Raw genomic sequence first — 27,372 nt, 5'->3', positions numbered from 1 at the left:
CTTATGTTTGATTAAAGGTCACGCTTCAGACCTCCTAATTCAGTGTGTGCATTGATGTTTGCTGGACAACATTTAAAAAACACAGACAATTGCTTACTCCATTTTTAGCTTGAAGATAAGTTCTCGTCGGTAAGTGACACCGTCATGCAACAGAGTAAGATGAGTTAATGCTTCGGATGCTGTCAACGCACTGAATGGGACATTATCACGTTTAATCAGACTATTGATTGGTCTAAGTAGGTGGGATACTGACCTACCGACGAGGCTCAGTTGGTGTTTTGTTGTCATTCTGTGGGTTGATGAAAGTTGGGGTAAACGCTCACCCCAAAATATGATTTATGATTCTGTACATAACTCAGACGGCGCTGAGTTGGCTCAAGCGAACTTAGCAACGTTCAGCACGGCAACTCGCGCTCTTTTGCTCGCTCGGTGGTGCCTCTCGTGGCTCAAGTTCGCTTGAGACGGTGCGCCTCCGGCACGGTCCAAAACTATACATAATACAAAACACCTACTGAGCCCTGTCGTTAGGTCAGAATCTCTTGATTAGACCAATCAATAGTTTGATTAAACGTGGGTAGGTCAGTATGTAACCTACTTAGACCAATCAATAGTCTGATTAAACGTGATAATGTCCCATTTAGTGCATTGACAGCATCCGAAATGGGAATGTTGTGAATGAGTGTGGTTTATGTCCTTCTGGTAGCGTGACGGAGACGGAGACATCCACAGGGGGAGATGGTGGAGGAGATGATGAGCAGGTCTTGCTTGATGACCGTCTGGCCAAGAGGGAGGAGCGCCGGCAGAAGAGGCTGAAGGAGGCCGTGGAGAGACAAAAGGAGTTTGACCCCACCATCACCACCAACGGCACAGAGGAGGACTCCTCCGCCCACCGAGAAGCAGAGGAGCAGAAGGAAGAGGAGGAGGTGAAGAAGGAGGAGGAACCAGCTCAGGAGGAGGTGGCAACCTCCAAGACTCCAAACTCCTGGGGGACGGAGGAGGAGGAGGAGAAGGTGGAGGAAGAGTCTCCAAAGGCTGAAGAAGCAGCGGGTGTTCCTGAGCCAGAGGAGGTAGTGGAGAAGGAGGTAAGGTCCTCTATGTCAGTGGTTCTCAAAGTGGAGATCCGGGGACCCTCCAGGCGACCTTGAGGAGGTTCCTGGGGGTCCCCAGCAAAATGAGTTAATATAGGATACAAATAATTTCAACCACTTTAACTATATATTGGCTCTTTGAAAATAGCAGATCTACAAGCTCACAACGTGTTGCACCGCAAAGAGTTTTGAGCTTGTAGATCTGCTATTTTCAAAATAACTTGATTTTTTTGCCAGACCCAGGGGGTCGGCCTACAGGAGGCTTTGTCGGTCGGTCTGTCGGTCGGTCGGTCTGTCCCTCTTTTCCTCTGCACACACGTCATGCGAAGTCCTGCCATTCAGATTTCAACCTCTAGGGGTCTGGCAGAACCAGGTCTCCTGGTTTCTCTAGTTTAAAAACACAAACCTTGTATGGGGGGTTCCTGGCACAATATATTTTCAGATGGGGTCTGTGGCCAAATAAATATTAATTTGACATATATTGGGGAACATTTTGCATAAAGAATTTCCATTTTGGTTGTTGTTTTTATTCGTGGTGATATTCATTCCAGCTTTATCATTATGTAATATGTACTTTCATTTATGCTCTGTCACATGACCTGACACAAAATCAAAGATGATTTTACATGCAATTCAATTTTGTTAGTTAGTTTGAGATAGTTTTGCATTTTTTGTTCATTGTTTGTATTCAGTTTTCGTTTTGTTTTCCTGTTTTGTTTTAGTCTTAGTAAAAGTAATACAATGCAGGTCAACAAATAACGATTTTTAGCAGGCTCTGCTGGTCATTACCGTCACTGCAGGTCGTTCGTTTATTCCTGCGTTACCCAGAATTCCATTTGTTTTCATCAGAAGACGGTTTCAAAAAGCGTTCTTTTAATTGTTTTATACTATCTGTGGATCGTTTCTCTTAGCCAGTGGAGCTTTACTTACCGTGAGCTGTGTTTTCTTTTGCTGCTGTTTTTTGATCTTCAAATCCTACAATCTCTTAAAAACAGCATGAGATTCCTTTTTGTTATTAGCATGGTAGTTCCTGGCCAAACAGGAAACCGGTGCGGTAGTTCCTGGCAAAACAGGAAACCGGTGCATTTCCGTTTCCGTTTTCCGGCCGGATGACGTCATTTTCGCGGGAATGACTACCCAAGCCACCGTTTCAATAGAAAATAGTTTATAAAAGGCTTTCGGGGGTGAAATTCATGGAGTGGGTGTTGTGAAACATTTGCCACTCACAAAAGATGTACAATTTAACTTTAGTTTGTTGAAAAAGTTACCTACAGTAGTATTACTTTAACTGTAATAACCTAATGTGAAAATTTAGGGGTGACAAGTTGTTTTTAAATATGGTCACATTCAAGTAAATGTATAGAAAAGACATGCACCTTATCTTACCTTAGGAGGAGGTTGAGGAGGAGGAGCCTGTAGCTTCAGAAGCAAACATAGAACAATCAGATTTAGGAGAGAGAGAAACCGAAGAGGAAGTTGCTCCTGGTGCTGACACGGAAGAGCAGGAGGAGAGGAGGAAGAGAGAGGAAGAAGAAGACAAGATGAAGAGAGAGGAAGAGGAGAAACGACAAAATGAGCTGGAGGAGGAAATGAGGCAAAAGGAGGAAGAGGAGAAGCAGAAGAGACAGGAACTGGAGGAGAAGAGCCAGAGAGAGGAGGAGGAGAAGCAGAGGAAGGAAGTGGAAGAAATGAAGAAGAAAGAAGAGGAGGAGGAAAAGCGGAAAAGAGAGACGGAGGAGAAGAAGGAGAGAGAGGAGGAAAAACAGAAAAAGCAAGAGATGGAGGAAAAGAAGAAGAGAGAGGAAGAAGAAGAAGAGTGGAGGAAGAGAGAGGAAGAGGAGAAACAGAAAAAGCAAGAGATGGAGGAAAAGAAGAAGAGAGAGGAAGAAGAAGAAGAGAAGAGGAAGAGAGAGGAAGAGGAAAAACAGAAAAAGCAAGAGATGGAGGAAAAGAAGAAGAGAGGGGAAGAAGAAGAAGAGAGGAGGAAGAGAGAGGAAGAGGAGAAACAGAAAAAGCAAGAGATGGAGGAAAAGAAGAAGAGAGAGGAAGAAGAAGAAGAGAAGAGGAAGAGAGAGGAAGAGGAAAAACAGAAAAAGCAAGAGATGGAGGAAAAGAAGAAGAGAGAGGAAGAAGAAGAAGAAGAGAGGAGGAAGAGAGAGGAAGAGGAGAAGCAGAAGAGACAGGAACTGGAGGAGAAGAGCCAGAGAGAGGAGGAAGAGAAGCAGAGGAAGGAAGTGGAAGAAAGGAAGAAGAAAGAAGAGGAGGAGGAAAAGCGGAAAAGAGAGACGGAGGAGAAGAAGAAGAGAGAGGAGGAGGAAAAACAGAAAAAGCAAGAGATGGAGGAAAAGAAGAAGAGAGAGGAAGAAGAAGAAGAGAGGAGGAAGAGAGAGGAAGAGGAGAAACAGAAAAAGCAAGAGATGGAGGAAAAGAAGAAGAGAGAGGAAGAAGAAGAAGAGAGGAGGAAGAGAGAGGAAGAGGAGAAACAGAAAAAGCAAGAGATGGAGGAAAAGAAGAAGAGAGAGGAAGAAGAAGAAGAAGAGAGGAGGAAGAGAGAGGAAGAGGAGAAACAGAAAAAGCAAGAGATGGAGGAAAAGAAGAAGAGAGAGGAAGAAGAAGAAGAGAAGAGGAAGAGAGAGGAAGAGGAAAAACAGAAAAAGCAAGAGATGGAGGAAAAGAAGAAGAGAGAGGAAGAAGAAGAAGAAGAGAGGAGGAAGAGAGAGGAAGAGGAGAAGCAGAAGAGACAGGAACTGGAGGAGAAGAGCCAGAGAGAGGAGGAAGAGAAGCAGAGGAAGGAAGTGGAAGAAAGGAAGAAGAAAGAAGAGGAGGAGGAAAAGCGGAAAAGAGAGACGGAGGAGAAGAAGAAGAAGAGAGAGGAGGAGGAAAAACAGAAAAAGCAAGAGATGGAGGAAAAGAAGAAGAGAGAGGAAGAAGAAGAAGAGAGGAGGAAGAGAGAGGAAGAGGAGAAACAGAAAAAGCAAGAGATGGAGGAAAAGAAGAAGAGAGAGGAAGAAGAAGAAGAGAGGAGGAAGAGAGAGGAAGAGGAGAAACAGAAAAAGCAAGAGATGGAGGAAAAGAAGAAGAGAGAGGAAGAAGAAGAAGAGAAGAGGAAGAGAGAGGAAGAGGAAAAACAGAAAAAGCAAGAGATGGAGGAAAAGAAGAAGAGAGAGGAAGGAGAAGAAGAAGAGAGGAGGAAGAGAGAGGAAGAGGAGAAGCAGAAGAGACAGGAACTGGAGGAGAAGAGCCAGAGAGAGGAGGAAGAGAAGCAGAGGAAGGAAGTGGAAGAAAGGAAGAAGAAAGAAGAGGAGGAGGAAAAGCGGAAAAGAGAGACGGAGGAGAAGAAGAAGAGAGAGGAGGAGGAAAAACAGAAAAAGCAAGAGATGGAGGAAAAGAAGAAGAGAGAGGAAGAAGAAGAAGAGAGGAGGAAGAGAGAGGAAGAGGAGAAACAGAAAAAGCAAGAGATGGAGGAAAAGAAGAAGAGAGAGGAAGAAGAAGAAGAGAGGAGGAAGAGAGAGGAAGAGGAGAAACAGAAAAAGCAAGAGATGGAGGAAAAGAAGAAGAGAGAGGAAGAAGAAGAAGAGAAGAGGAAGAGAGAGGAAGAGGAAAAACAGAAAAAGCAAGAGATGGAGGAAAAGAAGAAGAGAGAGGAAGAAGAAGAAGAAGAGAGGAGGAAGAGAGAGGAAGAGGAGAAGCAGAAGAGACAGGAACTGGAGGAGAAGAGCCAGAGAGAGGAGGAAGAGAAGCAGAGGAAGGAAGTGGAAGAAAGGAAGAAAGAAGAGGAGGAGGAAAAGCGGAAAAGAGAGACGGAGGAGAAGAAGAGAGAGGAAGAGGAGGAAAAGCAGAAAAAGCGAGAGATGGAGGAAAAGAAGAAGAGAGAGGAGGTATCATGTGACTGTCTGTCAGGGCTTTAAACCGGCAACCACTCCCAAATCCCGGATAACTCAAATGAAGTCATTGATTTTACGCTCCCTCTTTGAAAAGTAACACAATACAGACGTTACAATGTAACAGAAACTCATCCTGAAGATGAAATGGCTTTGGATGGGGGCAACATTTGAGTTATCCAAGCTTCGTTTTGTTCTTTTTTGTTTTTTGCTCTCCCAATCCCATCATGCTTTGCATGACCTGATCTTCAAGCTAAAAACGCGTCGTGATCAGTTATTGTCAGAAAGCGACACTGTGACGCGATGACCTATTAATTGAGCTTTACTATGTTGAGATGTATGCTGAGACACTTGAGCCAATGTTTGTCTTGTTGAAAAACACCTTTTTTTGTAATGGCCAGATTTTTACGCCCCGCTTTTTAATGCCCAGAAAGTTAATGCCCCCTTTTTGACAAAAATATGAATGTTCCAATCTGAGAGCTTCTGAGCCAAAATGTAATAGTCATTATTACAGACTTAGAGCAAATTGACTAGTCGGTTATTATGGTTAGCCAGTGCTATTTGGCGAAAAGTGCATAATTTACTCACAATTTCATCTCAACTGTCTTACAGAACATACTCTTAATATCCCCCCCCTTTTCAAGAGGAAAAAAAAACATTAATGTCCCCCTTTTAATGCAAAAAGGGTCTTAAAAAAAGCCCCTACTTTTGTCTTTTCCTATGAACAGGCGCCTGCAGAGGAGCCATCAAGGACATCAACTGCCAGGGCCGGGGTATGTATGTCTGTTGCACTGTTACAGTTACATTCATTGCCAGGTATTAATTAATTAATTAATTAATTAATTCACCTTATTTTGAGTCTTTTCGACGAGCCACAGAATAATGTTTTCAACCCGGATGTAAACAAACAATGTCTCCGTGGAAAGACGAGTCTCTCTTCTTTCCACCGGGAAAAAAAAACATTGTAACCGCAATTGTCCGTTTTGTAGTTATCGGCAGTTGAATATAGCTTGTTTTCACCAAAAACGCTATCTGGGAAAAGAAATCCGAGGTACAGTAAATTTTATAAATCTGATAACATTGTAGTGGACGGGGTGAAAATGTTTTAGATGACGTAATTTCCGGTTGGATTCTTCTCTCGAAGTCAAGGCATCATTCATAGGTTGATGAAGAGCGCCCTCTAGCGTAATCACTAAAAACACCATGATGACGTAATATTGTCTTTGGCAGTCAATGTGTTAAGGTTTTGAGATTTTCAATACTTTCCCTTTTTTTTGTTGTTGGGTGTTCGATTTCAGTTTAGATTTAGTTAATTTTACGATTGCACAAGTAGTTTTAGTTTAGGTTTTAAGAAATGACAAGTTTTTGTTTAGTTTTTATTTAGTTTTAGTATTATGAGGAAAGCCTAGATTTATAGAAGCAGAAAAGGGTACGGTGAAAGAATGCATGACAACAGATATGATGGCGAAACGAAGTTTCATTGCATGTAAAATCAAAGATGATTTTACATGCAATTCAATTTCGTTAGTTAGTTTGAGATAGTTTAGCATTTATTGTTCATTGTTTGTATTCAGTTCTCGTTTTTGTTTTCCTGTTTTGTTTTAGTCTTAGTTTTAGTTAACTGTAATAACCTAATGTGAACATTTAGGGATGACAAGTTGTTTTTAAATATGGTCACATTCAAGTAAATGTATAGAAAAGACATGCACCTTATCTTACCTTAGGAGGAGGTTGAGGAGGAGGAGCCTGTAGCTTCAGAACCAAACATAGAACAATCAGATTTAGGAGAGAGAGAAACCCAAGAGGAAGTTGCTCCTGGCGCTAACGCTGAAGAACAGGAGGAGAGGAGGAAGAGAGAGGAAGAAGAAGACAAGAGGAAGAGAGAGGAAGAGGCAGAGAGGAGGAAGAGAGAGGAAGAGGAGAAACGACAAAATGAGCTGGAGGACGAAATGAGGCGAAAGGAGGAAGAGGAGAAGCAGAAGAGACAGGAACTGGAGGAGAAGAGCCAGAGAGAGGAGGAAGAGAAGCAGAGGAAGGAAGTGGAAGAAAGGAAGAAGAAAGAAGAGGAGGAGGAAAAGCGGAAAAGAGAGACGGAGGAGAAGAAGGAGAGAGAGGAGGAAAAACAGAAAAAGCAAGAGATGGAGGAAAAGAAGAAGAGAGAGGAAGAAGAAGAAGAGAGGAGGAAGAGAGAGGAAGGGGAGAAACAGAAAAAGCAAGAGATGGAGGAAAAGAAGAAGAGAGAGGAAGAAGAAGAAGAGAAGAGGAAGAGAGAGGAAGAGGAAAAACAGAAAAAGCAAGAGATGGAGGAAAAGAAGAAGAGAGGGGAAGAAGAAGAAGAGAGGAGGAAGAGAGAGGAAGAGGAGAAACAGAAAAAGCAAGAGATGGAGGAAAAGAAGAAGAGAGAGGAAGAAGAAGAAGAGAAGAGGAAGAGAGAGGAAGAGGAAAAACAGAAAAAGCAAGAGATGGAGGAAAAGAAGAAGAGAGAGGAAGAAGAAGAAGAAGAGAGGAGGAAGAGAGAGGAAGAGGAGAAGCAGAAGAGACAGGAACTGGAGGAGAAGAGCCAGAGAGAGGAGGAAGAGAAGCAGAGGAAGGAAGTGGAAGAAAGGAAGAAGAAAGAAGAGGAGGAGGAAAAGCGGAAAAGAGAGACGGAGGAGAAGAAGAAGAGAGAGGAGGAGGAAAAACAGAAAAAGCAAGAGATGGAGGAAAAGAAGAAGAGAGAGGAAGAAGAAGAAGAAGAGAGGAGGAAGAGAGAGGAAGAGGAGAAACAGAAAAAGCAAGAGATGGAGGAAAAGAAGAAGAGAGAGGAAGAAGAAGAAGAGAGGAGGAAGAGAGAGGAAGAGGAGAAACAGAAAAAGCAAGAGATGGAGGAAAAGAAGAAGAGAGAGGAAGAAGAAGAGAAGAGGAAGAGAGAGGAAGAGGAAAAACAGAAAAAGCAAGAGATGGAGGAAAAGAAGAAGAGAGAGGAAGAAGAAGAAGAAGAGAGGAGGAAGAGAGAGGAAGAGGAGAAGCAGAAGAGACAGGAACTGGAGGAGAAGAGCCAGAGAGAGGAGGAAGCGAAGCAGAGGAAGGAAGTGGAAGAAAGGAAGAAGAAAGAAGAGGAGGAGGAAAAGCGGAAAAGAGAGACGGAGGAGAAGAAGAGAGAGGAAGAGGAGGAAAAGCAGAAAAAGCGAGAGATGGAGGAAAAGAAGAAGAGAGAGGAGGTATCATGTGACTGTCTGTCAGGGCTTTAAACCGGCAACCACTCCCAAATCCCAGATAACTCAAATGAAGTCATTGATTTTACGCTCCCTCTTTGAAAAGTAACACAATACAGACGTTACAATGTAACAGAAACTCATCCTGAAGATGAAATGGCTTTGGATGGGGGCAACATTTGAGTTATCCAAGCTTCGTTTTGTTCTTTTTTGTTTTTTGCACTCCCAATCCCATCATGCTTTGCATGACCTGATCTTCAAGCTAAAAACGCGTCGTGATCAGTTATTGTCAGAAAGCGACACTGTGACGCGATGACCAATTAATTGAGCTTTACTATGTTGAGATGTATGCTGAGACACTTGAGCCAATGTTTGTCTTGTTGAAAAACACCTTTTTTTGTAATGGCCAGATTTTTACGCCCCGCTTTTTAATGCCCAGAAAGTTAATGCCCCCTTTTTGACAAAAATATGAATGTTCCAATCTGAGAGCTTCTGAGCCAAAATGTAATAGTCATTATTACAGACTTAGAGCAAATTGACTAGTCGGTTATTATGGTTAGCCAGTGCTATTTGGCGAAAAGTGCATAATTTACTCACAATTTCATCTCAACTGTCTTACAGAACATACTCTTAATATCCCCCCCCCCTTTTCAAGAGGAAAAAAAAACATTAATGTCCCCCTTTTAATGCAAAAAGGGTCTTAAAAAAAGCCCCTACTTTTGTCTTTTCCTATGAACAGGCGCCTGCAGAGGAGCCATCAAGGACATCAACTGCCAGGGCCGGGGTATGTATGTCTGTTGCACTGTTACAGTTACATTCATTGCCAGGTATTAATTAATTAATTAATTAATTAATTCACCTTATTTTGAGTCTTTTCGACGAGCCACAGAATAATGTTTTCAACCCGGATGTAAACAAACAATGTCTCCGTGGAAAGACGAGTCTCTCTTCTTTCCACCGGGAAAAAAAAACATTGTAACCGCAATTGTCCTTTTTGTAGTTATCGGCAGTTGAATATAGCTTGTTTTCACCAAAAACGCTATCTGGGAAAAGAAATCCGAGGTACAGTAAATTTTATAAATCTGATAACATTGTAGTGGACGGGGTGAAAATGTTTTAGATGACGTAATTTCCGGTTGGATTCTTCTCTCGAAGTCAAGGCATCATTCATAGGTTGATGAAGAGCGCCCTCTAGCGTAATCACTAAAAACACCATGATGACGTAATATTACGTCTTTGGCAGTCAATGTGTTAAGGTTTTGAGATTTTCAATACTTTCCCTTTTTTTTGTTGTTGGGTGTTCGATTTCAGTTTAGATTTAGTTAATTTTACGATTGCACAAGTAGTTTTAGTTTAGGTTTTAAGAAATGACAAGTTTTTGTTTAGTTTTTATTTAGTTTTAGTATTATGAGGAAAGCCTAGATTTATAGAAGCAGAAAAGGGTAGGGTGAAAGAATGCATGACAACAGATATGATGGCGAAACGAAGTTTCATTGCATGTAAAATCAAAGATGATTTTACATGCAATTCAATTTCGTTAGTTAGTTTAAGATAGTTTAGCATTTATTGTTCATTGTTTGTATTCAGTTCTCGTTTTTGTTTTCCTGTTTTGTTTTAGTCTTAGTTTTAGTTAACTGTAATAACCTAATGTGAACATTTAGGGATGACAAGTTGTTTTTAAATATGGTCACATTCAAGTAAATGTATAGAAAAGACATGCACCTTATCTTACCTTAGGAGGAGGTTGAGGAGGAGGAGCCTGTAGCTTCAGAACCAAACATAGAACAATCAGATTTAGGAGAGAGAGAAACCCAAGAGGAAGTTGCTCCTGGCGCTAACGCTGAAGAACAGGAGGAGAGGAGGAAGAGAGAGGAAGAAGAAGACAAGAGGAAGAGAGAGGAAGAGGCAGAGAGGAGGAAGAGAGAGGAAGAGGAGAAACGACAAAATGAGCTGGAGGACGAAATGAGGCGAAAGGAGGAAGAGGAGAAGCAGAAGAGACAGGAACTGGAGGAGAAGAGCCAGAGAGAGGAGGAAGAGAAGCAGAGGAAGGAAGTGGAAGAAAGGAAGAAGAAAGAAGAGGAGGAGGAAAAGCGGAAAAGAGAGACGGAGGAGAAGAAGAAGAGAGAGGAGGAGGACCAACGGAAGAAGAGAGAGGAAGAGGAGGAAAAGCGGAAAAAGCGAGAGATGGAGGAAAAGAAGAAGAGAGGGGAGGTATCATGTGACTGTCTGTCAGGGCTTTAAACCAGCAACCACTCCCAAATCCCGGATAACTCAAATGAAGTCATTGATTTTACGCTCCCTCTTTGAAAAGTAACACAATACAGACGTTACAATGTAACAGAAACTCATCCTGAAGATTAAATGGCTTTGGATGGGGGCAACATTTGAGTTATCCAAGCTTCGTTTTGTTCTTTTTTGTTTTTTGCACTCCCAATCCCATCATGCTTTGCGGTGTGGTCACAGATCACAGTGCGGTCGCAGTGTGTTGCTTGCCACATGGATAGACGGGCTGGTCGTCCGCGACATGTCACAACACTTTCACAGCACGCCGTGTCTTCAGCATCACTGTCTTACATCTGCACTACATTCACGGGCAGGCCTTTGGACGTGTTATGTATTACGGCTTCCCTTGTGGGCTTTGGCATTTTAATGTGTTTCCACAGAGAACCGCTGTTTTCATTGTTTGATTAATCTCTTTCCAATTTCCGTGTCTTCTCTGTCAAAAGGAGGAGAAACCCAAAAAGCTCGGTTTCAAGGAAAAGGTAAAATTGAAGTTACATACAGTCACAGAACATTCCCAGTTAATATTAAAGAACCATACCATTTTTACATGTTGGATCTTTATCACTCTTACTTAGATAGGATTTAATTCCTCAAAACCATTTTTTATATACCTTTCTCTGTTATTTAGATATATTATATCAGCTTATTAATTCTTGTTCTTGATGACTGGTGCCTCTCAAAACAAGATCTCATACAAAACCTACCTCACTTCATCAAAATTCTATTCTGATGTTGATTCAAATTAGATCTGCTATTTGGATTCAGCACCCAGATAAGACTCTCGAGGGAGAGTTGGATGTGTTCATTCTTCATTATTATAATGCTGTAACACTAATCTATTTCCTTTTAAGCTTGAACCAGTTAAACAGAATGGAGCTGTCCATGACAACAAACATAAGAAACCAGAGCGGACTTCAAGGTGAGGTTTGTTATACTGACCCTCGTTCCAGTATGTCAAACTGATTGATTGATTGATTGATTGATTGATTGATTGATTGATCATTAAAATATAAACTATGGCCCCTTTTGTCAGAGATACCCCAGATGCAGAAATCATCAAAAGGATAAAAAGTAGCTTCTAAACATATATAATTTTATTTTAAAATAAATTTCAATCACAATGCAGTGAATAATGTTAATCCAGGAACATTCAAGTATACAGTTCAGGTAAATTGCTGTGTTCCCACATTCCTCAATTGAACCAGGAATATCTTTAAACTACAATTAGGAAAGGGGTGTATTTTGAGTGTGTGTGTCCATAACTCTTGTTCCAGCAGACCTGTTGTCCAATTGCGTCCAAACTTGACACACAAATCATAGAGCCCATTCCCATTCTCATCACTACTGCCTCAGTCTGTGTTTGCTCATTGGCAGCTCAACACAACCCTCTCCAGAGGAAAGCATGTTTTTATTGTGGGAGATGAGTGAGGGGGGTAGTAACTGACAATAAGTCATTCATGCAAACAAATGTTTGTAATAACTTTGTTTTGGAAAATGAGATAACATTCTTCATTCATAATTCTCTAGTGACTTCTGCTTTTCAGAAATAAAACTACATTTGCTCACTACATCTATAAAGTATACATGATCAACAACGAATACAATCAAAGGTGACATTTTGGGGGAGGTGTCGACAGGGTCCGGGGGTACAGGAGGGCTTCCATTTTAGGAAGGGCTAAAGGCCCCGAAGGCCGGGCGCTTGTTTCTAGCCATCCTGTTAAGTATTGCGTCACAGCTCCTATTGACCTGTTCCTGTGTTGCTTTGCAGCCGGGAGAATGTGCACGCTTCCAAGGCGGAGGAGGCAGAGCGCCTGGAGGCGGAGCGGAAGCTGGCGGAGCTGAAGCGTCGGCGGGACGACGCAGAGACCGAGGAGCTGGAGAAGATGAAGGTGAAGCAGCAGGAAACCGAGGTGGAGGTGGGGGAGCTGAAGAAGAAGAGAGAGGAGAGGAGGAAGGTCCTGGAGGAAGAGGAGAAGCAGAAGAAGCAGGAGCTCGCTGACAAGAAGGCCAAAGAACAGGTGAAGAGCGACAAGCAGAAATGAAGGAAAGTTGTCATTTCTATCAAAAGAGGTTGTTTTCTTTTGCTTGAGCTCAAACAACCAGGAAAAGAGGTGCCTCCTTAATGCATAATGTAAATGGGTGTGACACTCAATTGGTCAGAAAGGCCTTCAGACAGGAGACATGCATTACAGCATAGTTAAGATGATTTACCACTCAGCCAAAAATCTTAAAAACTAAATAGATAAATAACTAGAAAAAGTGCTCCTCGGAGCACAACTCTCCGCTGTTGGGAATGTTGGGAATGTTCTATCTGTATAAGTGTCCTATCCGTCCTGTCTGTATAAGTGTCCTATCCCTCCTGTCTGTATAAGTGTCCTATCCGTCCTGTCTATGTAAGTGTCCTATCCGTCCTGTCTGTGTAAGTGTCCTATCCGTCCTGTCTGTGTAAGTGTCCTATCCAATTGTTACAGTATCCGCCATTTCGTGATTGTTCCTGTCTTACCTCACTCTTACCAGACTTGTGTTGGGAATGTTGGGAATGTTCTAATTCTTATGTTCTAACTGTCCTATCCATCCTGTCTGTATAAGTGTCCGATCCGTCCTGTCTGTATAAGTGTCCTATCCGTCTGTATAAGTGTCCTATCCGTCTTGTCTGTATAAGTGTCCTATCCGTCCTGTCTATGTAAGTGTCCTATCCCTCCTGTCTGTGTAAGTGTCCTATCCCTCCTGTCTGTATACTGTAAGTGTCCTATCCGTCCTGTCTGTATACTGTAAGTGTCCTATCCGTCCTGTCTGTATACTGTAAGTGTCCTATCCGTCCTGTCTGTGTAAGTGTCCTATCCGTCCTGTCTGTATAAGTGTCCTATCCGTCCTGTCTGTATAAGTGTCCTATCCGTCCTGTCTGTGTACTGTAAGTGTCCTATCCGTCTGTGTAAGTGTCATATCCCTCCTGTCTATATAAGTGTCCTATCTGTCCTATCTGCCAATTATGTATCAGCCATGCAGCCATTTCGTGATGGTTCCTGTCTTACCTCACTTTGACAGTGGCAAAGACACTGTCAAAGTGATGCCATGTATTTATACAGTATTTCACCGTATTGTCACGTGTCACGTGAGGCTTGACCAATCGGTGTGTCATATTTAGAAAGTGAAAACAATACTCTCCTGCGGAGAGTAAAAAGAAAGAAGGAAAGCAAAATTCTACAATTATTACTGCGGCTATACCCAAAAGAGGACTCAAGGGTTAAAGTGGTTACGGTTGCTTATTGGTTGGTATAGGAAGTCAAGTCAACATTTCATTGGCCAATAACTATTATATTGCAATTATTACTCTTCAACGTGTAAAATTAATACAAGAACAAGAACATACTGTAGATAAAACCGGTTGTTTCTAATAGAGAGGACGTTTCAATAGAGTCTCTCATCACTGTGTAAGAATAAGACACATTTTTAAAAGATTCTCAACTCATTTTGGAAAGAAACTCAAAACATAGCATAGCATATTATTTATCAGATGCAGAACTTGTGGAGTGGAGTGGAGACTACAGAAGGACTGTAGACTGTAATTGTTTAGATGTCATCTATAGAAAATGTGTTTTTTGTGACAGGAAGAGAGGAAGAGGATGAGGGAGGAGATAGAGAGGAGGAGGTCGGAGGCCGCGGAGAAGAAGAAACAGATGGAGGAGTCCGCGGGGGTGAAGCCCTCCTTCACAGTCAGTCCTAAAGGTTCCTCAAAGGTGAGAGTCTGAAGTCCCAGTCAGTTGGTTTCACATGGGGACCAGAATGCATGGATTAAAGTTCTCAGTCGCCACAACGATTTCAGTCATTTGGATTCCATAGAATCCAGCATGTCTTCTATGGAAGCATGTTGTGCAGCCTATCTACAAGCTCTCAATGCGTCTGCGACGCATTGAGAGCTTGTAGACAGGCTATTTATGGTTATTATTTTAAGCAACCAGGCTACTAGAGCTTGTAGACAGGCTATTTATGGTTATTATTTTAACAACCAGGCTACTAGTCCTTGTAGACAGGTTATTTTTGGTTATTATTTTAAGCAACCAGGCTACTAGTTACTTTGTAGATTTGGATTATTATTACAAAACATACCTTAACCACTTCAGCCCTATTTAAACTTTGGCTATTTGTCAAACACGTCGCATCGTGACGCGTTGTGAGCTTGTAGATCTGCTATTTTCAAAAGATTTGTATACATTTTAAACCTGTGAAATGGGACATTCTGCATAATGGGTGCTTTGACTTTTGGTACTTTAAGTATATTTTGATGCCAGTACTTTTGTTCAAGTACATTTTGAATTCTGGACTTTTACTTGTAACATAGTATTTCTACATTGCAGTATTGATACTTTTAATTAAGTAAAGAATTTGAGTGCTTTTACGTTTTACCAACACTGAAGACGAGTCAGTGCTGGCGCTGGAGGTTTGGAACACTGCAATAGATGTACTGTACATACGGGACTCCTAGGTTTTTGCGGCATTCCGTTAACTGCCTAATGCTGCCAGTATTTTTGTAGTTCCTTATGCTCTGTTTACAGTAGTACAAAGCTACGGTATCTGTTTTCACCATTTTACAGTCTATTGACTGTGGACACAGCCCAGTCTGTAAAAGTAGACGACATGGCAGCCCAGCGAAAATACATGTTTAAACTTGGTTCACCAACCATCGCAAAAACTGGTTTAGAATCTCCATGCAGGAAACGAGAATGTACCCCAGTAAACCCACTCGTGTGTTTTTCCCAGTTTTCGTCTTTTTTATTTTTTTATTTTATTTGCTTAATCCCACTTAATCCATGTGCATCTAATATTGCCTCCATGTTATTGAAGCTTGAGAAAAGGTCAGCATGGTCTGCAGTTTAATACTCTGTGGTGGTCTGTTTTCCAATGTTCCCCATTTTATTATCTGTTTCTAATTCCTCTGGTTTGCAGGCCTTATATTCTTAGATGACAGGGATAAAAAATGAATATGATGTTGCTGGCATCTAATCTTTGTTTTAAAAATATCTGTTTTCAAATGAGGACCATGACAGGGCAATTTTCTCACTGGGGTATTTTTGGAGGAATGTTGTGGATCGTGTGTGTGTGTGTGTGTGTGTGTGTGTGTGTGTGTGTGTGTGTGTGTGTGTGTGTGTGTGTGTGTGTGTGTGTGTGTGTGTGTGTGTGTGTGTGTGTGTGTGTGTGTGTGTGCGCGCGCGCGCACACGTGTGAGTGTGGTTCTATGAGTACAGATGCGTATCTGCCTTTCGTTCTTACAGTATGTACTGTACACGTAATTACTTCTATGTATGTTCAGTGTGTGTGTGTGTGTGTGTGTGTGTGTGTGTGTGTGTGTGTGTGTGTGTGTGTGTGTGTGTGTGTGTGTGTGTGTGTGTGTGTGTGTGTGTGTGTGTGTGTGTGTGTGTGTGTGTGTGTGTGTGTGTGTCTGTTACATCCAGTGAAAGTGTATAGCAGAAGCAGAAAGTCTAGTTTTACAACCCACATCCTACATGTATGGGCTGACAGCTCTGTGCTTATCCTGGCTCCCCGACAACCCAAACCTTCAGCAACCAACAGTGTTCATTTACCAGGCGGGGAACCTACTGGTTCTAAGCCTACTGGGTCTGAACCTACTGGTCTGAACCTACCGGGTCTGCAGAACCTACCGGGTCTGCAGAACCTACTGGTTTGAACTTCTGGGTCTGACTCTGAACCTACTGGGTCTGCCACTCTTTTCTGTCGTGTCCACTGAGGTTTTTTTCCCCGGCTGAAAACGCCATGGCGCTCACTTAAAATCGCTTCCGAACGCCAGAGTTGAAAATATTTTAGCTCTCAGCAAGCAGAGAAGAACGCACAGGCGAGCGCAAGGTAAAATGCCCAGCGCCACGCCACGCTGCTGGGGTTTCCAAAATAAGCGGCGCTCCCAATTATAAACAATTAAAAACATGCGTTGTGCTCAGGAAAAAAACGTCTTGGTGGACACGGGGCCTGAGTCTTAACTGGGAGACAGAAAGTGGAGAGCTGTTGTTTGTTTCCGTTTTTGTACGTGAGTTGTGTTTGTGAATGACATGTTGATATTACATCTTTAAACTATGCTGTTTTGTACAGATCGGAGAGAAGGCAGAATTTTTGAACAAGTCAGCCCAAAAAAGGTGAGCTACTGTATAAAGCCATTTTGTAACTTCATGTTCCATCTAAACTCAGTTGAAGTACAGTATACGCCCTTGATGATTATGATTTAACACAAGCATTCAGTGTTTCTGAAAAAGAGTGTGCATGAGCGAACTTTACCAAGACACTGAAAGGTTTCAAATAAAAAGATAGGCCGTCATTTTGTTTCTTTTTCTTTTCTTACGACTCAGTATGAATCAGGCTTTAACCATACTAAAGTCCACTTTGTTGCTCATCTCATCTACATAGTGGCACAGTCAGAACGTCCCACACCCCGATTGTCTCCAAGATAGGCAACAGACTGGAACAATACACTTCTGCCTTACAGGTGAGACACACCTGTTCATCTACAGCAGTGGTTCTCAAAGTGGGTTCCGGGGACCCCCAGGGGTCCTTGAGGGGGATCCAGGAGGTCTCCAGCTAAATTTGTCAATGTAGAATCAAAAATCTGTTTAGCACTTTAAATTTGGAATATAAAATAAAAACATTTTAACAACACAAATCTTGCATGGGCACAACATATTTTCAGATGGGGGTCCGTGACCAAATACATACAGTATTAATTTGGGGGTCTTTGACGTGAAAAAGTTCGAGAACCACTGATCTACAGCAGTGGTTCCCAAACTTTTTAGCTCGAGACCCAAAAGACCCAAACTAGTGACAACAGCAGATGTACAAGCTCACAACATGTAGCGATTCGACACGTTGAGCTTGTAGATCAGCTGGTTTCACTACTTCTTAAAAGTTTTGTTTTTGTAACTTATGGAATATCTTAGATTTATGAATTTGTTAATGAAATTCTTTTGAAAAAATGTTTGATTTTGTTTTTCATGTATGAACAATGCTTGAAGAAAATGTAGGAGACAGACGAAAAATAAAGGGATATTTAATCGCAACCCATAAAAATGTGTCCACGACCCACAAATGGGTCCCGACCCAGTGTTTGGGAACCACTGATCTAGGCTACCATCCTGATCCGGCTGCCCTTGACAACACACATGTACTGTAGTGCTGTACAGTAGCAGCATCAATGCAGAGTAATCCATGTTTCTTACTGTCTTTTCACAAAGTGTCAATGTATTTCTGCAGGGAAACAAAGATGTCAAATCCCCCAAGTCTGCTGTGGCAGACATTCCTACAGGAGGGACACGTAGCATTAAAAGCATGTGGGAGAAGGGCAATGTCGGCAGCTCCTCTGATAGCCCTGCTCCCTCTAATAAGGTAAGGGAATGACAAGACAGACAAACAGACAGACAGACAGACAGACAGACAGACAGACAGACAGACAGACAGACAGACAGACAGACAGACAGACAGAGACATATAGACAGAGAGAGTGAGAGAGAGAGATAGAGAGAGATACCTTTGACCACAAAAATGTTCTAAAGTTTTTGCAGATCTTTTCTTTTATTAAAGCTATTTTTGGGGGGCCTTTATTGATAGTTGTAAGTGGAGATGGACAGGAAACAGGGGGAGAGAGAGATGGGGAGAGACATGCAGTAAAGATCGTCGGGTACAGGCCTCGAACCCGCTATGCACTGTCAGGCTACATTGGAGCCTAGGTGCCCGGACCGCTAGGGCAGCGGACTGGGCCAGGTTTTTGCACATCTACAAGCTCAGAACACATTGCGATCCGAAGCACTGTGAGCTTGTAGGTCGGCAAATTTCAACGAAGGGCTTAAGGTGTTAGATACATTTGTTTAAAAAGATACTACTGTAAGTACTGTAGCTCTATACGACTGACCGCTGACCATGTCTCTCCCAGGATGCCGCTGGGATCAAAGTTGGTGTGGCTGGACGGGTCAACAGCTGGATGGCCAAGCCTGCGGAGGACAAGACACCAGCGCCGGCCCCAGAACCTGAACCAGTTAAACCAGCAGCAGTAAGTCCTAATCAAATGGCCCCTATACTTCCCACTCATAGGCGTTTCTTTCACATTACTGGAGGCACTTCTTGGTACAACAAATAGCGGAAAAAAACAATCTACTCACAAACTCACGACACATCGTGATGTGATGCACTGTGGATCATTGTAGATCGGCACATTTTGCAAATATTTGATTAAAATTGCTTTCTTATCTTTTCTATTATGAACCAATGGTTAACATGCATTTTAATTAAATTATTAAATTGAGATATTATCGAACATAAATATCAAACATATCAGACAGTGTACATTTCCCAAAAGGAAACACCATGTATTTAATTCAGTCTGGCCAGAAACATGGATAAAACCAGCCATAAAAACAAATGACGAATATGACGGGGATATCAAAAGCAGAGGCATGGACCCCCCCCCCCCCCAGCAAATCGAACCCTGACTGTAGTTACTCACACAACAGCGTCGTATCCCCTGATATTCTATACATGCTATCGTGTGCATTACTGTACACATCAACAACTTCACTGTTGTGCTTGTCCCATACACTTGACATAAGTTTAGTGACACCACATGGACAATTCCCTAGCCAGCATTTGAGAAAAACGATTATTATCCATCTGTCAAATGTTGGGCAAAGCCTCTCATTGTGTGTAACTCTATACAGTGCCTGCTTTGATTTTTTTTTTTGAATGGATGTATTAGTTTCTTATTTAACCACTTAAACCCTATACATAGCTCCTGGCCAGGGTTCTTCTACTGTAGGTCCGCTTCTTTTTTTCCCTCAGCACCAAATCTCACCCTCCCCGAAAAAAGCAGAACTTCAAGCTCACAACGTGTCACAATGCGGCGTGTTGTGACCTTGTAGATCTGCTATTTTCACCGAACCTTCGCTCCAGAATAGAGACGCTAGGGTCCTTAATGCTACGCTGCTGAAAATAATCTGATAAAACTATCTTGTTACCTACCGTTCAGTCCAACCGATAAACAGTACACACAGTGTTTCTCATGCCAGGTGGCTGAAGGCCAACATATCACCTTGCACTTCTGTTTCGGCACCCTTCTATGGACACAATAACTCACATTGACCTCGGCAGTTATTTTAAGATTAACTTACACCTCATTCTTTAAATTCACTGTATAGTCAAGTAGTCAAAACAGGACTGTCATTGTTGTTAAGCCTGTTTGACTGTCTCCTGTGTGCAAATAAGACTTTGCAGTCGTTGGGACTCCACGTCTGGCCTAACAGTCTCTCTGTCTATATTTGACGATCAGGGCACCACTTCCTTTTGAGGAATCCTTCAGCCAAGGGCAAACAGTCACACATAGCTTCATTTTGAAACGACTTCACCATTTATACAACAAACTAAGCCATTTTTTGTTGAAGATTCCGTAACACAATTGTATATGTATACCCTTCTTAAACAAAAAAGCGTGAGTTTCATAAGCATTCATACAGCAACAATTGTGAGTTGTTTCATTGCCTGGCAATGTAATGTAGTAATGGCTTAATACCGTCATAATCCATCATCATAATTTCTAAGGATTGTACGAAGGAGGCCATAGTTATGTGGTAGTCGACATTGTGTCGTGTTCTTTATTGGGGACTGCTTATGTACTGTTATACAGAGGACACACGTGACTACACTCTGTCTGCATGTGTAGGGGCATTGCTGACTGACGTGTTGCATTATTCCTACTTGAAAGTTACGAGGGAGATATCTTTAGTGTCGTATGCCCAGAGGAATTGTCATAACCTTGAGTTTACTTATGTTGCAACACTTCCACCCCATGGGAAGAAGTTGTACAGCAGTCTACTAGGACTTACACTTAGGACAATTACTACTACAATTTGGGCATTTAGTGCTAGATCAGAGTAAATGGCCTAGTCACTAAACGGCAGGGTAAATGGCCACATACTGTAAGTAAACAATTTAGTGCTTCAAAGAAACTAGGATACTTTATGTGACTGAACCACTGTGTTTCTGTTATAGTTGTCAAACATTGTGTTTACTGTCATGTGTTATTCTCTTCTACTTTGCTAGCTTTTCAGCTTTCTCTTTCTTCAGCTTCGCTTCCTTTCAGACTTTTCTGTCCTCTCGCTTCCTTACTGCTCACATTGGAAAAGGTACTGAAACCGTATGTTTACTAAAGTATAGAATACACTGTAAAATCTGGAGTGTTGATTCAACTCTGAGAATTACAGACTTGCAAGTGTCTTTTTGGTTCTCCACTATCAATCATTTAGCTGGGGACCCCCATGGACCCCTGGGGGGGGGGTCCCCTAGCCCCATGTTGAGAACCACTGTAAAAAGCTATTTTGCTAAAAGATGATAGATTAATCTAAGAAATATTAGAGTTTATCAGGCTTTGCCCCTGATGACAGGGGGAAAAACTGTAATGGGGATTGATATTAATCGTATCAGATGAGAATATTTGGATTTCAGGGTGGTAGCTTCAAGTAAGCCTACATATAATTATTTTTTGCGGTTCATCATCACAGGAAGTGAAACCCAGCGATGCTGGCAACAAGCGTGGCCCCTGGGAGACAAAGAAGACCTCCACACCTGCTAAGGTACAAAGAGCAAGCTGAACACAACCTGCAGAGTAACAATTTCCATCTTGTTGAACTTTAAAGTGACATGCTTGTTTGTTTTATTCAGTCTACCTAAAGGCGTGACTTCAGAGGTAACTGTTTTGTAACGTGGCTTTAACACAGTGATTCTCAACCTTTTGAATTTAAAGGACCCTCAGTTTGATATGCATTTATAGGCCCATTTTATACGATTTATATCTCTGGGAGACCCGTAAAGGTCCATTTAGTTCCTAACCATGTGTCATTTAGCTGGAGACCCGCTGGAACCCTCCACAAGGACTTCTGGGGGTCCCTAGACCCTACGTTGAGAACCACTGTCTTAGCGCAATGCACGTTCCACTCAGCACACGATGTGTGATCGCTGTGGTGATTACACAGGTTCCATGAACCCTACAACCTATCACAATGAAGTGTTGTGACTGCATCATGGCGTATTATGCATATTTGTAAATGCAACATACTGTATGTGTATGGCTATGATTATTTGCCAATAGGGCCTCAAGGAAATTTAATTGCATTCTGGGATCTGGAGTTCTGTGGAAACATCTCTGATGTGGTTTCTCAACTGGACCACGGACGGATCTTTCCTTGTCATGCTTGGCGGTGATCTATGCGATGTTAGGGGATAAGTTGGCTGCACGGTGCGGCAGTTTGGCATGGATAACTGCATTATAGAAACAATATAACGGTCAGAAATACCATATAGTTCATGTGGTTATGCTTTGATACAATACTGCACCTCGTGCAATTTTAAAGATCGAAGTCCCCCAGAAAACTGTTTGACATGCAATTTTCACCCAATACTCAACGTGTGTGTAGCTCTGTGTGTTCATGTATTTAAGTTTGCGTGGGATGGCTTACATCTGGTGAGAATTTTGCAGAATGCATCTGTCTTTAGGGAAATAAGAAGTGGCTTTCTTGTGGATTGCTTGTCTATAGTATGATCTCACCCTGCACTGCACAATCCTGAGTGTAAATTTAAATGAACACTGAGAATTTTACAGTGCACCCCACCTGAACCCACTCACTGCACTTTACACAGTAAAATGCCATGTGTTAATTTAACTAGGAGGGTGTAAAAATTGACCCATATGGTCATCGTTACACCCTCAGACTTAGATTTGCACCACAGATTTGACTGTGTACTGAATCGGATGATAGTCTTTTGGACAGCTCCAAAACTGGATTACATTAATCCTTAAGAAGGTGCAGTGAATAGCTTTTCTACGGTCAGCTCTAAATAAATTAACTTCCTCCTCCTTTCCAATGTGTTTACAGGTGCCCGTTGGAGGAAGGAGCAAGTTTGGCGCAAAATAATGGTAAGTAGAAAGTGTATGTGCTGCACATCAAACCAGGACCCGATTAGACCTAAAAATAGCAGGTGTCAGGAGAAAGAGAGGGTGTCCTTTACGTTAGACTTTGAGTGAAGGAGTGAGCCATGACAACCATTGTATAGCCCCCAGTGGGCAGCCATTACTGCTATGCCCCTACCAAACCCACCCTAGCTGTTCATCATAAATCAAACGTTCCTCTTGAACATTTTGACACCGGTCAGTTCCATGGTGTTATGGACTAACGTCACTGTGACCTTGTTTCCCAGTTTAAAGAACGTTCCAGTCTTAGTGGGATGGCGATCATAGTTCACCCCATGCCACCTGCATCCGTCCAATGCCACATAGCGTCGTTCCACACTGCAGCTGCTTGATTGTCACATTAAAGCGGTCTGCTGGGGAGGATTACTAACTCTTTAAGCAGCAAAGTAGCCTCAATCGCCAGGCTTATTCACTCAGTACTAATGATAAAGTCTTACAAAGCTTTACCACTTAAAAAGCTGTTATAGGAGAATTTGCCAACTAAGAAAAGTTGCAGTAGTAATGACGATAAACAACATTAAGTAATAATTGAGGTTGTTGCCACTACTACTGTGGCGCTGAGATAATACATCTCTTCCTTACTTTATCCTTAAGCGGCTTACCCTAAATGCCAATTTAAAAGTAGTCCTTATGCACTTTAACACCCCCCGCCCCCCCCCCCCCACCACTGGTTGTGCCAGAGCTAGAACAATACAAATGGAAAAGTGTTTGTCAGGTTTTAGTTTCAGCCCTAAATAGTGTTCCTCATTTGTAACCTCCCCAATTCTTGATCAGAAATAGACTCCTGAGGAATGAAGTGAAGGGCAAATGACAATGTTACGGCTTCCAAACACTCAGAGCAGAGTCGTGGCCTCTACTGCAGTTATGTGTCAACAGACGCAGCACTGGGATTGATCTACAGCGAGTCACACGCACATGTCATACACACACACACACACACACACACACACACACAAACATGTCTGTCACACACACACACACACACACACACACACACACACACACACACACACACACACACACACACACACACACACACACACTTTTGTTTGCATTACTATACTTGTGAGGACATCAAACGTTTAATTTTTTGTACCTTTTTTTTATGCCATGTTTAACCTTAAACATAAAGCCTTATATATGAGCCTTAAAACTTAATCATGAACCAGGTCCAGGACATTATTGTCCTCACAATGTCTACTTCTCAAATTCTACTACATTTGGCCCTCACAAGTATACTAATACCAGTGCGCGCGCGCACACACACACACACACACACACACACACACACACACACACACACACACACACACACACACACAGTACATAATAAGATTTACCTTTTGGTTACAACCGGGAGGTTAAAAATCTCTACTGGCACCTCATAAAGTTTGATGGGCTATGCATGGTCAAAAGCAATACTAACTGGTTCATTGAAAGGGAAATTCATCATTTCTCTCTGTCTCTCTCTCTTTCACCATCTCTTTCTCAGCAGGTGTGAGACTTTAGCCATCGGGATCCCACTTTGAAGGCCCAACCAAACCAAATATGAAAATCTAAACATTTTGATTCTCCTATAAAGGTTCTCACCAATATTGAGACCAGAGGGACCAGGAGAACAACTTTTGTGCTTCAAAAGTCTACAAATTCAATTTTTTAAAGTCGCTTTGGGCGTGGCCCTTTTAAATTAGTTTTGCGTGTAATAGGAATGTTCATTGATTTCATTGTTAACAATATAAACCTATAATGATGTATTCCCATTGCACCTGATCTTGATTTCTTAAAAGAAGTCATTCATTCAATTTCGTAGAAAGGGTTTCCCATGCCAGTAATTTACCTTTTCGGCCACTGTTGAAATATCAAATATTACATGAATAAAGGTTAGAAGAGTAGATGATGGCGCAGCCATCCATTAAAACGCTACGTATATTAGTTACCTATTATAACATGTTTTCAAAACTAAAATAGGAATTGTTGCAGTCTTAATTCATTCTAGTTGTTGTGTTGTGTGCTTTCTTTCTGGCTATGCAATACCTACAGTATTTCAGGATAGATTTATATAATTCATTAATTAACAGGATTTGATGATGTCACGTGGCTCATCCTGAGTAATATGCAACTACTCGGCTCTCAGTTTTATATTCCATATACCATCACAGCTTGTTCTGATTATATTAACCATGCTTTATTCAATGTGATATCCGAGCAGGCTGTATTTGCTGTGTCATGGCTAGCATTTTTGTTTGTGACAGTACAGTATATTACCAGTGAACTGAATGTGGTTTGACTTCCCTGTACATACTTGACTTTGTATTTGTTTTGCTAAAGAGTGGCGCTTCATATGACAGAGACCACGGGTAGAACATAATGTCACTGGCACATTCAGCACAGGACTGCAGCCAGAAAGAATACCACAGTTTGCAAGCAGTTGGCTTTGTGTACAACATGGGGGATGTCGCCTTTTCGACAGATTTAATATTGGATTTTATTTTTGTTTTTGTTTATACAGTCTGTTTGTACAAGTGTATGTACTGTAATATCTGTTAACCACATGAACCCTAGTGTCCCTATTCTGGGGAAAATATTCAGCGAAAATAGCTGATGCAAGCTCACAACGCATCGCATTGTGGCAGGAACAAAGGAGGGGACTGGTCAACAAAGTATATAGGATTTCAGTGGTTAACACAGTGACATTAAACAAATGCCTAAATTAATTTCTACATGACCAAATTCTACCAAATTTGGTCCGTTCTACCAAAAAGGAACCGTCATTCCTGCTTCTTGTTTACAATTGTCTCTTTGCAATTCTATTTGCATTGCAGCAGGAGGGATGGTTGATTGGACGAGGAAAATGTTCACCCTACTGTACCAAAGCCTGTATTGAACACATACTGTACTCTGGTGTTTCAGAGGAATGCCTTATTGATCTCTATGTGCTTGAAATCTGCCATAATGCATATTGTGGGTCTTTCAGATGAACTGTTGTAATGAACTGCTTTATTTTAAGGTATGAACTTCTACTTTGTACTTGCTTCAGCAATAAAAGAATGGAAGCCATGTCATTCGCCTTGGTTTTATTTTTGGTGACTGACAGGAGAGGCTTTTATTACCCTGCTTAACCAGTGATTAAATCATCTGGTGCTGAAATTCTGTATACCTTGATGATGAAAGCTGGGAATGGATGCCTGACATTTTTACCGGGAAAGGGTTATGGTTAGTGTGTACATACATCAATGTATGAGTGTCTCTGCATGCATGTACAATACTTGTATAGCATATACACAACTCGTCGTTAAAATGTTTAACATTTTTGAATGTACATAAAAAATAATTCAATTAATACATGAGAGGCAAGTTGGGTCTAGTTTAATTATATGTGTAAATATGTATAAATGTGTATGTACACCCAAGCACACATATACTGCAGACCTGTTCACACTGTCCTTTTGCAATGTTTGTGAATCTAGCCAACAGGGGAAAAAAACTTGGGGGACCCAAATTGTTGCTTAGCAACACAATGCCACTGACAAGGTCTTTACGTGATGTATTTGTGATGGAACTTTATCGTACACTTTTCTAACAATAGACAATGTCTCTCCCATGCTGCTCAGCCATAGGACAGTGTCAGTCATATGACTATGAAGGGTTGGACTATGTACAGTATCCTCAATCCTCAAAGCTGATCTTGTTGGAATTGTGAACCTGAAGGAATTGGAGTGTGTCTCCTGTTGTCTCTCTCTCTCTCTCTGTCTGTGTCACAGGTAAGGATTCTCTTATGTAACTATAGTGACATTCCTTTGATGTGCCGCATTTCTTTGAAATACAGCATCGTTTAGAAATGATTTAATTTTTTTCAAGTGCATGGTTTGTAAAAAAAAACTAAAAGAAAAAAATCCTGTATTTTTTGTTTGACTGCAGACTCATTGCAGATTTAGAGTTATTATAAGCTTAATTCCACAGATCTTATACATTCCTGAATTCTGTGTATTGTCATTGTATGTCTATTGTCTATGGCAAAAGTCTCAACATATAAATAGTCATCTTTTCTCAAAACATCGCACAGTAAAAGTGGTTGTCACCGCTCTCACAAATCATGAGGCAACATGAATCAAGGAACATAAATTTGGGTCAGCCTGTCAGTCACTCAGAGTAACAGCGTCTCTGAGTAGACAGGTGTAGACAGAGTTTGAGTCATTAGCATGACTGACATTCAAACAGACTATCTGTCCGTTTGTTTATCTGTTTGTTTATCTGTCTGTCTGTCTGTCAAGATTAGAAAGACTTTCCACTGAATTCCAGTGAGATTGTACAATACATACATATTTGTAAATTATGTAAATGTTTATTGGTATTAATGATCTAAAAATAATACAAAGTATGGGCCTACTGTCGGATAGGATAACCTTTTGTTAGGCTACAGTGTTACAGCAGCAGAGAGTAAAAAAAACAAGTAGCCTACACAACAATGAACAATAAAATACAGCAACAATACATGTGTACATACAGACACATTTTTCGCAGCTAGTGATTGTACTGTTGAACATGTAAAGGCTTGCTTGCTATCCTATGCTGTATCAGTTTAAATATACACAGTCAAATTCCCAGTGTTAATTTATCCATTTGTAACTCCTAGAGTGTACAAATGGATTTGGTTACAGTGCATTTGTACATGCTCCGAGTTAAATTAACACTCAGGATTCTGCTGTGTAGGCTAACGGAGATCTATTTTCCAGGGTTCATAAAACAAAATGTCTGACATAGATGACACAGAGGAAGTGATGGAGGAGGAGGAAGTTCAGTATGTTACCAACTTTATACTTTTAAGAATGACGATCAAATGTATTTATTCAATAACCACAGTTTATCTAATTCAAACATTTTCTCAATACATAATGGGATATTTTGTCTCTTTTCCA

The 27,372-nt window shown here is 41.5% G+C and overlaps 1 protein-coding gene across 6 annotated transcripts in view; it reads left to right on the top strand.

The window, feature by feature from the left end:
• Positions 1–25,513, top strand: part of cald1b (caldesmon 1b) — a 51,337-nt gene extending 25,824 nt beyond the window's left edge. For 2 of the 6 annotated variants that reach the window (XM_084060165.1, XM_084060164.1), the window contains exons 4-18: positions 704–1,082; positions 5,698–5,742; positions 8,903–8,947; positions 9,901–10,374; positions 10,890–10,925; positions 11,298–11,365; positions 12,215–12,464; positions 14,055–14,183; positions 16,546–16,589; positions 16,858–16,936; positions 17,698–17,829; positions 18,374–18,490; positions 20,991–21,062; positions 22,362–22,402; positions 23,949–25,513. In XM_084060165.1, the coding sequence (XP_083916291.1) occupies positions 704–1,082; positions 5,698–5,742; positions 8,903–8,947; positions 9,901–10,374; positions 10,890–10,925; positions 11,298–11,365; positions 12,215–12,464; positions 14,055–14,183; positions 16,546–16,589; positions 16,858–16,936; positions 17,698–17,829; positions 18,374–18,490; positions 20,991–21,062; positions 22,362–22,400 (1,909 nt within the window). In that variant the 3' untranslated portion in view covers positions 22,401–22,402; positions 23,949–25,513. Of the gene's footprint in view, positions 1–703; positions 1,083–5,697; positions 5,743–8,902; positions 8,948–9,900; positions 10,375–10,889; positions 10,926–11,297; positions 11,366–12,214; positions 12,465–14,054; positions 14,184–16,545; positions 16,590–16,855; positions 16,937–17,697; positions 17,830–18,373; positions 18,491–20,990; positions 21,063–22,361; positions 22,403–23,948 lie in introns of those variants that run through there. The other 4 variants (XM_084060167.1, XM_084060166.1, XM_084060168.1 and 1 more) reach the window with 4 other exon arrangements.
• Positions 25,514–27,372: the final 1,859 nt, after the last annotated feature.

The sequence above is a fragment of the Gymnoscopelus microlampas genome, assembly GCF_963454915.1.
Source record: "Gymnoscopelus microlampas genome assembly, chromosome: 6".
Lineage (NCBI taxonomy): Eukaryota > Metazoa > Chordata > Actinopteri > Myctophiformes > Myctophidae > Gymnoscopelus > Gymnoscopelus microlampas.
Note: the sequence above shows the minus strand (reverse complement) of the source record. Positions and strands in the feature narration are given on the sequence as shown.